General features: G+C 41.5%; 1 protein-coding gene across 2 annotated transcripts in view; it reads right to left on the bottom strand.

The window, feature by feature from the left end:
• The window catches only part of LOC115611973 (glypican-5-like), a 331669-nt gene that overhangs the window by 129986 nt on the left and 183687 nt on the right, over positions 1 to 17996 (bottom strand). For both annotated transcript variants that reach the window (XM_030495718.1, XM_030495717.1), the window contains one exon: positions 6498 to 6618. In XM_030495718.1, coding sequence (XP_030351578.1) covers positions 6498 to 6618 — 121 coding nt within the window. The remainder of the gene's footprint in view (positions 1 to 6497; positions 6619 to 17996) is intronic.

The following is a 17996-nucleotide window of genomic DNA, read 5'->3' as shown; positions in this document are numbered from 1 at the left end:
AATGTCTGCTCCTGTTTGGGACAGTATGTGTAGATGAAGTGACAGAACAACAGGGTCGCAGGACATCACTATTTGAAAGTGAATTTGAACCTTCTTAAAGATTAAGTCCCTGTGTGGTGCTCTGACACTCAGTCCATCTTCTTTGGCTTTGGTGCGGAGTTTGGTTTTGTGCATTTAACCTGTCATTGATATAACTTTGTCTAATTTTTACCAACCCTAGCAATCCAGATAGAACAATGTTTATGGGAAACTATGCCATAGTATTCTATGACCAAAGAAATTCCTTTCCACTCCTTGTTATGTTTTCCTCTTAAGCCTGCATGCTGGCCTCATACATGCATAGGGCTGAATTGAGTTAGGAGCAAACTGCATAGACTGTCTGGAGTACAATGAAATCAGCTGATAGCCACAGCTGAAGAGCTTTCACAGTGCCTCTAAATCATACACCTAACTTAATTATTTCAAAATCAACTTAAACCAGGCTGATTTTCAGAAACAAAACATTTCAATATGGGTAAGAAAGGCCAGTAAAAAAAGTAAGAGAGTTAAAGACTAGCTAATGATCATAAAAGTAACAGGCAGTGAAAATTAGAGTGCAGTAGGGTTTGTAAAATTCCCACTAAACATTTTTGTATTAGCTGAACTTATGTTCTTTGCAAATCTTCAAGGCTTGACACAAAAGCAAGAAGATAAAATTTCAGAAACAGTTACAATAAAAGTGATTCTCCCTACTTGGCAGTTCTCTTGCAGTTAGTGCTAGCAAGCAGGTAAAACTCAGCCTTTTGTATCTGACGGGAAGTTTATTGTGGGAATTCCAATGAGAGACATGGATATACAGTACCAAGCTTTTCTGCTGCACAGAATTAATCCTATTAAAGCGTTTCCCTGGAGAAGCGGGAATAGCTATACTTGAAAGGTGGAAGAAGGGAGAGGTGTCAGGATAGAAGCAGCCTGTCAGGCCCACTTAGGGGGCAGAAAGAAGGAAGATGCCTTCTGTACTGTGCTAGTGCAGCCCGGCCAGCCATCATGCCCAGCACCCACAATGCTGAGATGCACCATGTTTTGGGGAACACACTGAAAGCAAGGTCAAGGTTGCCTGTGGCCATTCAAAAACTGCATCGTGTTTGATGAAAGAGCGGTAGCAACAAAGATCATACACCAAAGAAGTGTAAGACAGGGTCAGAAGCAGAACAGGTCTATTGTAAGACTGAATTTCTCTAAATTGACAACTAACGCTATTTCACAATAGAGGTTTTGCCTGAAACAAAACACTGTTTCCTTTAGTCTTTCCTATTACAGTAATTACTTGTGAACATTTCCCCAGTAGCCCAAAGGCTATTCCTGACATGGCCTCTGTCCAATATTCAGGCTTGCTTTCTAAATTTGAAAGTGCAAGGGAACAAATACTGATAATAGAGGAGTGCAGTGAAGTTTTCCTCTGATGCTTGCGGCCCTATTTTCTCTAGAGACTAGACACAGACACGGGGAAGTTTGCCTCACCTCACCTCAGACCCATCATTAGCTCTTCTTTATTTTGTCCTCCAAGAAGTCTGTGGCTGCTTTTTCTACCTGTCTCCTCCCTTTAGTAGTGCAACAGGAAGAGAGGAAAATGACCCTGTTTCCTTGCTTTTGGCCAATGATCAATCGTTTGAAGACCTTTCCCCTACCCTGAAGAAAACAATGATCAGTCCATAAATCTCTGCTTCTCTTTCCTATTATGCTAAAATTACCATCTCCAAAAATAAGCAAGTTATCGTACCTCAGGAATGAGATTAAAAGTAAATACCATAATCACACTTCTAACGATAATAACTTAAAGCAATGCATCTGACTTACAATTACTAGAGTGATTAGAAAAAGAGGATGGGCTAATAGAACAAAGTAAGTATTTACATAAGAGAACTTACAATTTCAGTATGACAACCTTAATTAATTCAATAACTGCTGACTTTCTATCTTTAAAAAAGTCCATTAACATCAAAACTAATAGGCTACCCTAGCAGCCATACCCATGCTTCTTCCCCTCTGCCGACACCCAGATAGGGGCATTTCTGGTCAAGAACACGAACAACTGTTAACAGTTGTTAAACAGTAACAACAGAAGACATTTTGGTTAACACCTTATATCACGAATAGAACAGTTAACAGACTGGTCTGGGTTGGAAGGGACCTTAAAGCTCGTCCAGTTCCAACCCCCTGCCATGGGCAGGGACACCTTCCACTAGACCAGGCTGCTCCAAGCCCCATCCAACCTGGCCACCTCCAAAAGGGATATGGAGCACCTGAAATCCTGAAGAAATGTCCAAGGTTTCCAAGTGCTTTGGATGGAAAAAAAGAGGACCTGCTTTGGAAATCCAGACACATAGCAGTTCTGGGAAAGGTGCTCTGTTTAGTAAGAGACAGGTTTTGGGAGGTATGGCTGAGGCAAGCAATAATACTTTTAGCCCTGCTGGGGCTGTTTAAATCCCAAATACTAGAAGTAATACAGCAACAGTCTTTCTAAGATGACTTTCAACCTTTCCATGTTTTCACTGGATAAAATAAGAACTGAATATTTGGAGTCTCAGTCTAAGTAAGCTACAACTTTGGTTGAAAATCAAACCAACCTGTCTCCACCTAAATCTCATACAAAAACCCTATAATGTAATAAATTTTATAGAAGTCTCAAACTATATATACGCTTTTAAACTAAGTAGTAGCTAAATTATTCAACGTTTTATTCTCTATTGTCTAACCCAATTAAATTCACATTCGAGATTATATTATGGCTAGCTCATTTTATTGATAAGAAACATCCCAGTGTGCTGCTTTGAACTTTGCTATGGGGGCATCCTTTGTATATAGATCTAAAAGGAATTAAAGTTATTTCTTAGTTCAGCTGGCACTTCCATGAGACTTGGGGGGGGGGGGGAGGGGGGAATATGTGGGTCCAGATTAAGCTAGATTTGTTTTGATACTCCTCTCATTTTAAGTGCTGGGATATTGCACTATCTTCCTGAATCGCAGCCATGCCCTAAGCATTCATCTCTGACTGACAACAGCAAAACACACTGACTCTCAGTATCTGTCAAGATTATAGAGTTAGGCTGACAAAAGACAAATATGTTAAACTTGTATAATACTTCCTATATTACAATCCTCTGAGACCGCCCATGCAACCCTGCTCGTAAAGTTAGAGCCAAAGCTTTTTCACTCTTCCCTGACATTCTCTTTGCTTTTCAATGCAATTGATCCTTCAGGATTTTTAACCTTGGCCTCAGAACTGCTTGTGTTTGAACTGTGAAAAGCATCATGCTGAAGAAAAACATTACCACGTATTTAAATGTGATTATGTGGCAAGAAGCAGTACTCAAAAAAGGTGCAATGGGGGGGTGTTATGTTTATTACCAGTTGCAGATCACATCTGCTCTATTCACAAAAAAGTGGGAGGAAATGATGTTATTTCTAACTGACAGTTTTTCAAAATCAGCCTGGGACTTTGCTTGAGCTGTTTTTGCATTCCTAAAAGTAAATTTTAACTCAGTAATTCTATTGATAAGTGAATCAGCAGCTACAATAAACCCTTCAAACACATTATCTGCCAGGGATGCAAATAACAGTAATTGTTGAATAATATTCTCTAAATTTCATTTCACTTTTGGCTTTGTGAAGTGGTTATGAAATAACCTGCTGTTTGCATAATCATTTAAAAAAAAACCCCAACAACTATGTGGTGAGGATTTAAGCCCCAGATGAAAAAAATGAGGAACTGCTATAATCTCCAACGAGCTGGCATCTCAACCTAAATGACAGGCAGAAATGGAAGATGCCTTGCATGCAGATTATTTGCAACGTGCTGGAGTTGGGATGCATCAACTAGAATACTAATCCATTGACAAGAGTTTTGTTCCTGTCCATGGGATTTAGGAACAATTTAGTTACTAATCTCTCTACATTTGTGGATAAGTCATAATAAGGAGCTAACAAAGACATGGCTGCTGTACACCAGATTGTCAGTTTTGATTTAAATGAATGGTTTGCTACTCCTGCATGGCCAGTGACAAGCCACTCTTGCTCACAGCCAAGTGCTGCACTGCCACCCCAGTCACACACCTGCCTTTTACGCAAGAATATGCTTTCTTCTGGGTAGTTTAGCAATATTCCTTAAGTGGTAGAAGATTACTGGGGCCTAGACACATCAAATCACCCATGACTCAAGTTTCATGCATTGCTTTGTTCTCTGCTCTCCAGGCTTCCTACCTCTCTAGGATTGCTTCTGTATATGCAGTATGCAACTACTGCTTAAAATGGCATTGCAAATGTCAAATGCTTTAGAAGATAAAAAGATAACACCTTATTTTATCACTGTTTAAATTCCACCTTACGTATCGCCTCCAAGGGAAAAAGAAAAAAAAAGAATTTAATGAAAAAAAATCAATTTGCCCATAAAATGAGTAATGGGATTCTGTATAACTCTTTCTCTATACAGTCTACACACGCTATTGATGACACTTTAAACTCCTGGTCTAATCGGCCTTTCAGTGTCAGTTTTTATTTGTGTATTAATATCACAAGCAAAATGAAAACTCAAGAAGCAGGAAGCAGCTACACATGTTTGATGCTGTATGTGAAAGCCTTAGATATTTAGCAACTTCTTTGATGCTTTGATCTCTCAAGAAATCTTACTAAAATTATGATCAAAGGAATTTATATTATCCCAAGTACTTAAGAACAAACCATCTTAGGGCAATAATCAGTATTCTGTTTAATCCCTCACCCTTGGAATCCATTATTGCTAAGCACCTCAATCTGATGGGAGTTACGTTTACTTAAAGATGATATTCTCCTAAAACATAATTAGAAGTAACAGAAAGCAACACTTCCAACTTACAGAAGGAGTTAGGAACTGGATTTCATTCTTCTGGCTAAAAAGAGGTGTTTGAAACTGCTTTTTAGACGTATATAACTTAAGAAAATTGGTATGCAGCTCACTCTGAGACTTCAGACTTTTATTTTTCTACAGCAGACAAACAGAATTTCTAATACATAGCTACTTTTAATTTAATCCATTTCTAACTATTTCCTATAGTTAATGTTTATAGAAGACTATTACACAGATGGATGTATCTAATATTTATAAAGTAAATTAACACTCTATAACATGCAAAGGCAGATAAATAATGAATTATCCTTTTCATCAATCTGACCACATAATGTCTATTTCACTGTAATATTAAGTACCGCATCAGATGGGTTGTTGTAATCCCCCATGGCAAGTTAAATGAAACAGTGTGATACAAAGAATCCTAAACTGCAGCCTACACAACAGTAGAAGCACTTTAGAGCTAAGCAAGATTTAATAAAAACACTAATTACTGGTTAGATTATGGATTTTCCACTGGTAGTTGACGAGAGTTAAAGGAGCGTCATACTTTTGCAGGAGCAAATAAGAGATGAAACCATCAATCTCAGTCACAGCCACAGCGTTAGTAACCTCCCACACCCTGACTAAGCAAGCCCTCCTCTCGTTTTACCTGTGCAGATTATTCTTCTTCCCGCACACAAAGGTGGACTCGAATCTTACAGTGGTTTTCTACTATTTCTATCCCCATGCTCCATCACTCTTTAATGGTGAAAGATTGCAAGCAGGCTAATGTGCAAACACATCTGACTCCAAACACCGTTGTAAGCATTCTTCCAAGCTGACAAGAAAACATGCCCACTTTAAATGAAAATGAATCCTGTTGAATCTGTTTGCTCTAGCTCACATGGACTGGCTCACAAAGAGACGTGCTGAAGCAGTTGTATCAGAGAATCATGCATTCAGCTTTGAAAGACAGCAGACAGATACACCAGAACTGGAAGTGCATCTGGTGGAACCCAAACAGATGACAAGAGGCAGACACAGGTTAACCATGCCTCTGACAAACTCATTGGTAGGTTGTCTTTCCTTTGGGGCTGATGGGCTTGAGAAGAAGGCCTGTCAAGTAAATGTTTTCAAAGGTGCAAAGTTAATTCATCCTGGAGCACCTTCTGCCCTGACGTCAGCACTCCCTACAGTTCAGTTATCACACCCTTATTTCCTCTTCTGATCTGCTTATATCTACACCACTTCAAAACAGAAAGCTGCACAAACAAGATATTCCTCCAACACAAGAACATCACAGAAATCCTCAAGGCTCTCACACACCATGGCTCTAGTCACAAGCTTTATGTGAAATGTGGGGCTCGAGAGTTCCTCCATGTTACTGGGACTCTGGACTGTAGGACAGTTAATCAACACCTATGGATCAGCAGCTATGGAACAACAGCCAGGAACCAGAGCAACTTCCAGAGAAACAATTTTGTCTCATTCGAGTTCATAAACGAGCTGGCACAACAGAATCTTCAGTTGCCTTTAGTACCAGGCCTGTAACCCTGGGAAATGTAACATGAGCAGCAGTACCACTAGCAAGTTTAGCTTCAGCTCTGCTATCAAACCCAGTGATAAAATACTCTTCTCTCTAAAAATTACTTACTTGATTAAAGTGCTGAAGTTTGTCGATTAAATTACTGATGAGTGGGTCCAATCCTCTGACTTTCAGTTCTGGATTATTAACTTGTGCCTTCAGTCCATTGGAAACAACTCTGCTGGTGTAACTGAAAAGGAGAAAAAACCCGCAACATCAGTGACTGGAACCGTATCCATCAGAATCAAACTCATATTAAAGGGCTATAAAAAAATAAAAGGAATATTTTTAAACAGGAATAGGAATCTTTAATAAATGTTTTTAAATACACCAAACCAGAATCAAAAAAACCAAAACGGTTTCTTACAGCATTATTCATCACTTCAAACTATTCAAGTTGTGTACCAACAATTTCATAAACCACACAGAGATTCCTTTCATTTATATTTTAGTAACTGAATCTTTATAACTGACATACTCAAGTTCTCCCATGCAGTAGTCAAAGCTAATAGCTTCCAAAAAACCCATTCTTTCATCATTACAGAAACCCAGGGAACTTAAGACAGAAACTAAACATCATGAGATTGAAGTAAAACCCACCAGTGCTCCTCACCGTGCCTTATCTGCATTACAAATTCACTAGCCAGGGTCCATGTACAGGAATTCTCTCTAACCACGCCTTGCTTTATTTGAGGAACAGCAGCAGTTCTCACACAGCAATGACCTGTCTCTTATCAGCAATCTTCTCTCACCGACTGTTGACAGAACAGTTTCTGCCAGCCTTTTCTGGAATACACCACACTGCATTTAATTTCAACCCATCTACACGGCTGCAAATCCCAGAAATGCAGAGCAACCTTTTTTGGTGAGTCATGCTTTTGAGGCTTGTATGTAACCGCTCTCATTACTCTGGCACTCATTTGTCACAAAGTGGATCACAGTTGTTTGCAGCTTCCCATTTTGAAGTGGTGTAGATATAAGCAGATCAAAAGAGAAAATAGGTCTTCATTTCTAGGGAATCTGGTTTTATCCCTTTCCCCCTTTAAACCTAGCTTAAAGCCCTCTCTATAAGCCCTGCTAGCTCCTGGGCTAGGATCCTTTTCCCACTTTGGTACAGGCATATCCCATCTGCTGCCCACAGGCCTTTTGCCCTGCAAACTGACCCATAGTCAATAAACCCAAAATTCTGGTGCTGACACCAGTCGTGGAGCCAGGAATTAATTTGCAAGATTTTTCTCATGCTTCCATTGTCTTTGTGACTGGCAGGAGGGACGAGAACACTACTTGGGCTCCCGAACCCTGAACCAGTCGCTCCAAGGCCTGAAGTCCTTCTTGAGTCCCCTCAGGCTTCTTGTTGATGAGACCTCCTCACTGCCTATCTGGAAGGCTAATAAAGGACAGTAGTCACTGGGCTGTCCCAGACAAGAGAGTTTTCTAGTGATGACCCTCACTCTGGCCTCAGGGAGGCAGCAGACTCCCCTGTGAGTCAGGTTGGGCTGACATATCAAGCCCTCTGCTCCTCTCAGGATGCAGCCATCAATCACAACCACTCTTCTTTTTTTCCTAGTAGAGACACAAGACATTCTATGACTCTTCCATGATGACTCTTCTAACCTGGATGATCCTTTACCTACTTCATTATCTTCCTTAGTTTCCTGATCCTCAAGTATCAGCGACTCAACTCTGTTGTAGAGGAGTACTTAGGAAGGAGACATAAACTGTGGGTAATACGCAGTCTACTCTGAGGAGTAACCTGTTTCCAACCTCCCCCATCTCCAGGTCCCCTCCATCTGCCTGGTGGCAAGAACATAGAGGATCCTGAATTTCTTTTTGTTTGGGTAGCTGGGTTGCTTCTCTCGGGGATGGCAGAGTGCAGCTCCACCAGTCAATCTCCTCCTCAGATTCCCTTATGCTCCTCACCGCTCCACCTCGTCCCATGGCCCTGCCACCATGCAGAGCAAATCACCAACCTGCTCACACCTTACACATCCACCATCAGGCTGTGGCACTCATTGCACACAGACGGCTCTGAGGGCCCTCTGGGCGTGCCGCCAGCCCGGTTCTGCCCGCAGCGAGGCCCCCGTTCCCTCCGCTCTGAGCCGAGAGCCGCCGCCGCCGCCGCCTCAGGCGCCTCGCGCTGCCTCAGGCGACACGCGCTGCTCCCGCCACGCCCGCTCGCGTGCGCCGGGACGTGCCGCCACCGCTGGCACCGCCCCCTGCCGGACACCGCGCACGTCACGTGACGTCGCTGGGCAAGGGCCAGGCAGGGTCTGGGGGCAGTTGGTGTCTCCGGTGCCGGAGGAGTCGAGCTGTTCGGGGGGCGGTGGTGCCACCACTGCCCTGGGCAGCCTGTTCCGGTGCCTGAGCACCGTCTGGGGAAGGAATTGTGCCTAATATCCTGTCTAAACCACCGCTGGCGCAGCTTGAGGCTGTTTCCTCTTGTTCTATCCCGTGTTACTTGGGAGACAAGCCTGCAAAGCTGTCACTAGGCCGCCATGTTGTCCCTGCCCCTGCCCAACTAGGTGAACTCTAAGGTCCCTTCCAATCCAGACCATTTTGTGATGCTTTTATAAGTCAGGTAGTAACTAACTGGCTGTGCTCCTTGGACTGATGTCAGGAGAACTATCCTGATATATCTTTCACTTTGATCATACCAACACACTTTGATATCCCAGATGTTCTATCAGTGAATTCTTCACTGTAAACCAATATGTGCTGAACCTAAGGACAACACTTCGAAGGAGAAAAGTACACCCAAATGCTATTGTAGAAAGACAACAGAATGTGGTGGAGGTAGCTCTCCAAATACATTTGTACTATCTTAATTTCATTTAGGACAAACAACAAATTCTGTGCGAACTGCTGGCAAAGCACGCTGTGGTATACTGCTGTGAAAGGTGTGGCTTAAAAAGAGAAAGAACTGAGAAAGGGCCACCTTTTCAGTAAACTCAGTAAATTTTACTTCTTGGGGAAAAAAAACCCCAACCAACCAACCAAATGGTTTAGAAGAAAGAATTGAGAAAAATAATGGTTTTCACTAATAGCCAATAGTATTCAGAAGGCAAACATTAAGGAAAAACCTTTTTCAGTAAGTTTGTGCTGTTTTGTTTACTGACCCTCTTAAAGGTAATGTTCTAATTCTTCTTGATGTTTATCTCATATAATTCTAAACTAATCTGGAAGCATAACCTTTCATGATCCAATGGCCTCTACAAAATGATGGTGAGGTTCTGATCTTAAAAGTAGACTCAGAGGGGCTGGTGTCCTCAGGAAGAACCTGGACATATACAATAAAGTAGTATTTTGAAGTCAAGGCTGGTATAGCTCATATTAAACCACATTAATTCATTTGGACAATACAGGAACACTGCTGCATCTTACCTGTCTGTAGCTTTACCTTTATTCACAAAACATTGTTCGCAAATCATGTGAAAACACGTGGATACCAGCTGCAGATGCACAGGGACACTTGACACAGCTTTGTGAGACCATCTAGGTGCAACACAGGTGAAATTTAATTTAATGGGTCAGCTCATGGCTTCTGCCTGTCTGTTCAATGATTCTGTGTGTGCATTGCTGTGTCTGGTCAGAAACTCATCCACAGCAGCAAAAAGCAAGGGTTTTCCTTTTCATTGCTCTTGACTGCTTTCCATTCAACCCCTGGTTAGAGCTGTCAGAACTTCTCTAGGGGCTTATGTCGTAATCCAGGATAAGGAACACAAAATTCCTTCCCCTCTGGCTTGGTTGGGGTTTTTTTTGGCAAATGCTATTGTTTTTTTCCCCGTGCAAATCACAAGCCTCCATTAAATGCCTCTAAGTGGTATTACAAACCCATACCACTGCATGGAGTTTGCATAAACATGACCAATTCAGGGACAGCAGCAGCGTTAATGTCAGAGTCCTCAAGGAAATCTGAAATGTGGAAAGTCGATCTCAGTCAACTCATACATATTGCTGTTGCATCAAACATACTCTTTTTTTATATACAACTCCATCAGGAAAATAGGACCACTTGGTATGAATGAGTTTACAGTACACCAAGACAAAGGGGATACTCATAGCCTAAGAATTCCATCCTTGTTTAAGGACTCACCCTTTAAAGCCCTAGAGATATGCATAAATTATGCACAGATATTTCTGTTGTCCAAATTGGTTGCAATTAGATTCATAATATGGATTACCTACATTTCAGATGCCAGACAAAGTATGCATGAGTTGTGTTATCCTGCATCATTTCCTTATCTCCTTGGTCTAGCATACCTTCAGTACGGCAGTCACTAACAACTATGCCAAACTGCTAATACGAGGCTCCAGCACGTATGAATCGGTCCAGCTGAGGTCTAGAATGTGACCTGCACAACTGGAAATGCCCAGAAAACCAATGTCAGACCTTTGGCAGTGGTGAAATAGATGTGATCTGCCAAATGAACTGTGTAAAAAGCTCATGTAAAGAGAACTAAAAGACTTACCTCCAGAGCACAACAAAAACCAACTCTTGGGTTTCCCCATAGTAACTCATAAGCACTGCTTGTCTTGTGTGTTATTACTGAGAGATCACTTCTATAATGAACTCAAGCCCAGAAAGACTCAGATGAACTAAAAAATGGTGAATTCAGAGAAGGTGGGCTACAGCTCTCGAGGAGAAGGAGACAGGGCAGAGAGCTGAAGGAGAATTGTATAGACAGTGAGAAGGGAGAAATTCCTCCAGCCCATCACAGCCAAGGAACAAAGAGTGTACTAGAAAAAGACATTGTGTCCATCTGGCTCAAACTACCACCCTGTAAACTGTGAATCCTTCTACTAGCCCTGTACCATGCTAAAATACTTTGAAATAAACACTATACATTTCCTGAAAGATAATCTGATTACTTCACTTCTTTGCACTATCTACAGCATTTTTTTGGTTGACATCAGATCCTGAATTACTGGAAATGTACATTAAGAAAGATCAGAAATTGGCTTGCTTTATTTAATAACCTGCAATTTAACTGAAATATTGTAGTACAGAATTGTTAACTCTGCTTACAGCTCTAGTACTTTATTCCTACTAAACCCAGAAACGTCAGCAGGAATGGCCAGGGAAGTTGTATTAAAATATTATCACTGGAGCAATCCTGAAAGTAACTGTTGCATTGGAGCCCAAGGAACAGCATAGAATTTTGATCCAGACCTCAAACCTCATTCCAGTGTTATTCTACTGATTTTGGGGGAGCAAAGATATGACACATCAAAAAACCCAAACAAAATCAAATGATAAAAAACAAGCCCCAAGCCTCAGCTTTACAGTATTTCAGAAGAACAGTGTAAATTATTTTAGATCTTAGCTAATACAGCTCATCACAGATTTGAAAGAGGTAAGAAGTGCTGTTTACACATGGGATTGCATCTCAAGTGAAGGCACACGTTTTTATTTTCTATATAAATAGGGATAAATTAAGATATTGGAGTCTAAACACTTATTTTAAAATAAAGCCAGATACTATTCTGGAATGTGTTCTTTTTAACTCCTAATATGAAAAGGGATCATGGTACAGGATTTCCTCAAAGACAAATACGCCTTTTTAAAGAGTTCAGTGCTTTAAAAAACAACATATAAACCAGAAATAGCTTTGAATTCCAGGCAGACAACTGCACTAGGGTTAGATCTAACTAGCAGTGATATTTAGCCACAAAAGCCCAAGAACCAGGGTGCTGCTCTTGCACTGCTTCCTTCCCTCCTCCCTGCAGGGGACTGTCACCAACCTGGATATGAGTGACAGATAAAGCTCTTGTAGGCAGCTTTTCCAAGTATTATTGATCAAGCTCCAGCTGGGAGACTATTTCCATTACTCTGTATTCCTCAGAGTGCTATTACCCTGAGTTGTGCCACTAGCAGCCACTAAGCACCCCAGTGCTTTGAACCGGTGGCTAATGGCCTGTCCTTTTCCTGAAGGAAAAAGGACAGCTCCAGCATGGCTACTCACCAGAGGGATGAAGGAGCATGACACCACACCGCGTTGCATACACTTCAGAACATGCATTGAGCAACTCAGAGTTATCCTTATTGGAAATTCAGGATACCAGGAACCAGAACTTCATCTGAATGCAATTCTCTTAATTTTAGTTCTCTTTCCTCTGCTTGCGTATTTACCCAACATAGCTGCATAATTGTGGGAGAAACGGTACATCTGACATCACAAGGCCAGTCTGAAAATCTGAGCCTCACATTCAGTTCAGAGGAATCCATGAACTGCCATAAACATCTTTATGGGACAGAAATTGCTTTGATCAAATAGTTGGTAATACAACCTTGCCACATATATAAAATAAGAATAAAATACACTGGCTACAACCTAAAAGATCTGTTTGCTGGGATGTTTCTACTTTGTTAACCACATTTTAAGAAATATAATTGCACCCCAAACATCATCAAGGTAACAGTTTTGAAGCAGAAATCTTTTTTGTAATCTGCCATGCATTTCTTCATCGTTTTTGTCAGTACTGGTTGAATAATTCCACTATGATCAACAGGGGCTAAAAGAGCAACCCCTTTCTGAGACACACTGGCAAGCACAAACTCTTTGTGGTCGAGACTCTACTGGTTCTAAAAGTCACATTTAACCATTTATTTCTTTGGCATTATAATAACATGACTGTCCTGTTTACTGTACAAATGTATAAACCCTTCTCCCCCCAGCAGAAGAACACATTAAAGAGCTGCAGACTGGACCACCTAAACCAAATATGTTTTCTCAGCCTTCCAAAAACCAACAGTTGTCCAGCATCCTGCTAAAGCCAGAGAATTTGAAAGAAAACAAGCCACTAATTTTATAGCCAGCCAAATCATAAAACTGGGACAGAGCTAGACTTTACAATGATCATTTCACATCCAGCTGTGTTTTTTTCACCTTTGTACATAACTTCTTAAACAGGAGACAATCCTAGAGATATATGTTGCCTGTAAAGCCACCCAGAAGTGGATAGCACTGTGCGAATAATAACTACAGTGAGTTAAAATGATGTCTTTTTATGCCCCTGAGTTTGAAAGTCAGTCGTTGACCAGAGGCTCTCATTTGCTAAAACCCTGTGAAGTAGCCTGTTTATTTCAGCAATATACTCAATACACTGTCAGAGCAGACACCACCCACCACCACTAAATGACTCAGAGGTTAAAGGGTTAGAGGGGGAGAAGGAAGGAAAGAGCTTTGAATGTGTCATTTAGGAAGATGCAATGAGAAATAGGGAGAAGCTATTTAACCGGCCTTGAGATCCACGGAACAATTAATTCAGTTCCATTAGGCATGGCTCACCAGATGGTGTGTTTTGTCTTGTATTTATTCATAATTTCATCCTTGGGCTGGAATGGTTTGCCTGAAATTCAGTTACGTGAATCCACTTCCGATTTACACGAGCCCATTGTGTCTCCAAATTAGTAATTTCTGGACATTTCCCTCTTAGATGTAGCCCTTGGCTCATATGACACTGACCCACAGGGCTCTGCAAGGAATGATTTTCTCCTAAGCCAAGCAACACATGTATGCACTGACAGTAGGTGCAGTGACAAAAAACCTGTACAGTTGCAGAATGTGAAATAGTTTGTCAAGGTGCCCAGAGATAAGCTGTGGCTGCCCCATCCCTGGCAGTGTTCAAAGCCAGGTTGGATGGGGCTTGGAGCAACCTGCTCTAGTGGAAGGTGTCCCTGCCCGTGGCAGGGGGTAAGGAACTGGATGAGCTTTAAGATCCCTTCCAACACAAACTGTTCTATGGTTCTGTGATTATCAGCTTTGAGCTCATTAACCCTTCTGCCCACTTCTTTACAAAACGGAAGGAACAAGCAAAATATAGGGCAGTCGTATATCCCTTGCCTAGTTATCATAGTTGCTTGTCACTCAGTAAGTAACTTCAAGGAAGCAAGTGCCATTTTCCTCAATTGTTGATGCATAAACACAGTTTTCCAGGAGGAAGAGCCAGGCAGTGCAGGATTCTCTTTTGACTCAGCGGTCCCGAAGTAGCTCTGTGTGATGATCCTTGTCATTAAAACCGACCACCAGACAGATGTGCTTTCTCTCTGAGCGACTTCCACAACAGCACTACTCACAGCAAAGTGTTGTATCATACTTTTTATCATTCCTCTCACCGCTCAGCAAACCTGGATGGCATTCATTGAGCATCTTGGCTGAGAGCTCTCAAAGAAAAGAATGATCAAGCCATGGCCAATACTATAGCTATGATCTAAATGCTCTTTCACTAAGCTGCCACAATAAAGAGTAGAAAGACATCTCGATAAACTTACTGTCAGATCATCAGCAGCCATGGAGGAAAACAAACTGCCAAAGTTTGCAGATTTTGGTTTTGTCTTATAATTCAGTTTCTTTTCAAATACCCAACTTGAGTATTCAGTGTGTAAGTGCATTGTAGAATTAAATCTTGGATGATTTCATATTCAGGTAGCCTGATCCATCAGGCCGTTCTGCAGTTAGCTCCCTTAGTTTCAATGGATATATTCCTTGTTTATAAGAGAGAGGTTTCCGTCAGGCCCTCGCTCCAAACAGAACTGCAGTAAGAGCAGCTGAATTCCACTGTTTGGTTGGTTTTAAGGAAGAAACCATGTAATTTATACTGGTGTACAGCAGGAATAATTCTACTGAAGTCAGTGGAGTCATACTAGGGTAAACCCTGGATACATCACAGGAAAATCAGACCCTTTGGGCGCAAAGAGAAAAAAAATCGTGTCTTATAAATGAGCACAATGGGAGCAATATCCACCAAAAGAAAGATTTACCTGTTTAAGAATACCTATGTAAAGAGTTCATTTTGAAATGATTAAATAACTGCCAACAGACAAGAAGAAAGCTCAAGTCTGGCACAGAATGAGTTTAGCTGCCCTGAAGATTTTGTGAAGCAGAACTGACATGATGTGAATACTGTTGCTGTCAGAACTATTCTAATGGGCTTCGGTGGAAGTCTTACAAATAATCTTGTTTATTAGTAATTATGGGAAAAAAATGAGACAAATACAGTGTGCTAATAGGATAATAATAAAAAAAAATGATCACAAAGCCAAATAGCATTTATAATGGTCTGTCTCCACTCCTACTGTGCTAAAAAAGCCCTCCTGCAGTCTAGATTCTAAAGACAATTTAAAGACTGCAAGTACAAAACCAACTTACCAGAAGGCTTCAAGCGACTGGCTGATGCCACCCCATGAACACACTGAAAATCACAGCGAAAAGCATCTTGGAAAAGGGGTGTACATGTAAGAGACCTTAGCATCAAAAAAGATGTGTTCCTCAGTTTTTGCAGACTCATGCTGGAAATGTGCTGACTCAAGCTTCACAGAATACTTGTGAAATGCTTTGTAAGTGATTATGTATGGTAGGTGAAACAGCCTACATTCTTTTCTAGGTATATGAGAAGTTAATGCCATCTTCAAGATGCATTGAAAGCACCAAAGAAGTTTGTATAAGTTAATTGGACAGGCTTTATTATGTTGAGGGAAGGAAAGTACTTGCCTGGAATAACATCAGATAGGAGAGCTCTATTAGTTTAAAGTGGAATAAACTCTACTAGGAGGCACAAATGATAACTGTATACCCATCAAAGGGACTATAATGAGCAATGAAAATGATACAAACCCAAAAGGTGATAACCTAATGGGGAACTGGCAGCATGAAGACCATTCCCCATTAAATTGAAGTGAGAAACAGAACAGAAAATAGAACAATAAGCAAACAGTATATACTTATCAGTAACATCTGTGGCCATTCCTAAGGGAACATGTAAAGCTAATCTGAAACACCTTTTTCTCAGTAACTCCTAGACCATGGGAGAGCATTCTTCAAGTACAAACAGGAGAACAGAGCTGAGCTAAATCCTGATGGAGAATCTGATTCTGCACCTCTTGGAGACTGGCAGCTTGCACTCTGTTCTGGGGGCTGTGGAAAACAAATTGAAACATAGGACTGCCTAACTCTGTAACCTGCCAGATGGAAGACACTAGTGGAAATCAGGACTGACTCAGCAGAAAACAGTCTCGAGAAAGGAGAGGACTTGAACTCTTAGAACTAAAAGTAAAAGCAGATTAGCAATTAACTTCACAGCAGTGGAGAGAGAAAGAGTATCAGGCAAGGGCTCACAATATTGGTTTGGCAGAACTTTTGTCAGGCCCAGAGGGCAAGGATCCAGTTCTCTTTCTGGAAACTCTTGTTGCTGGTACTTACAAATTAGGCTTGACAGATGACCACAGGTATACAAAAGGATATTCTATCATACCAGCACAGAATTCTTTATTGAAGAAAAATGGGCACTGTCCGAACTTGCACAGCATCAGACATATGTCCCAGGGAGACGACCTTGCCTGTGGCTCATTACAAACCATAACAAAAATACATCAATGCTAGGAAGTCAAAATTCCAGCTTTCCTCAGAAGTCTGTTTCTCCAAATACATGTAGATACACCTGGGAGATTAAAGAAGAGCTGTCAATAATGAGTACATGAACTACAGCTCTGTATGAACTCGACTCAGGGACTGAACTCGGCCCTCAAACCGTCTTCACTTTAGCCCTCTGGCTTTGGCACCCTTTGCCATTCCCATGGCAGCCTGCAGCTCCTACTGAGACAGCCCTGGGTGCCTACAGCTTGGGGCTGTTCCCTCAACCACCAAAACTGCTGCTGAGCCCAGCAGCGCAACTGTTGAATATCCCTGCTCCTGCAGCAACTTCAAGTTTCTTGTCTCCATTTCTAATGCTTTCCACAACTCTGATCCCCATAATTACTTCTATATCCCTTTACTTATTGTGCTGATAATGCCAATGTGGACCGAGCTTTGCTTCCTTCATGCTAAACCCTGTTCTTCAATCCCATGCCAGTTAGAAGTACCTTGTCAGGCTACTCTTTCAGGTGACTCACTACCTACCTCCAGTCCTCCCTGCAATGTTGACAAAGCCATTAACTACTGCCAGAGCTTGTGCCCTGCAATGGGAAGAGAGCGTTCCTGCCCGTCTCATGTGAAGGAGGCATTTGAGTAGCCCAGGCTCACTCTGTGTTCCGGACGCAAGTTTAATGCAGCTGAGATTTGCACTTTCTGAACCCCTATCACTTCCCTGTCATTTGCCCTGGTTATTTTGGTTCCTTAGGGATGTCTCTGACCATTATGTATTCAAAACGCACCCTAATGCACATACATTCGACAGCTTTCCCAATATATTTGTGCAGAGCTATTCAAGGCAATTCTTACCTGGTCCAGTGCCTTCACTTCTGCTCGGGTCTTAATACCTTATAGCGGGTGTTTGGTCCTTTAGCCACAGATGGAAGCGTTATTGACCTGGGCTGCAGCAGTGCAAGGTACACAGTTCCAATCTAATCCTATTTCCAGGTTAAAACCTTATTAGTAAGATGGTGATGCTAAATTTTATATAAGTAAAAAGTAAATAGGAGGCCTTAATGCTGTATCAAAAGAGATCAGACTCTAAGACTTCCAAATCTCCTGACTCAGAGTTCTTAAACTCCTTGTCTTTTGCTTAATCTTTTCCACCAGTAAGACAGCTGAATTCCTAATTCCAAAGCACCAAAGTTTTATTCCTTATAGA

This window comes from Strigops habroptila, chromosome 8 (assembly GCF_004027225.2).
Source record: "Strigops habroptila isolate Jane chromosome 8, bStrHab1.2.pri, whole genome shotgun sequence".
Lineage (NCBI taxonomy): Eukaryota > Metazoa > Chordata > Aves > Psittaciformes > Psittacidae > Strigops > Strigops habroptila.
This window is presented reverse-complemented; position numbering and strand designations above follow the sequence as displayed.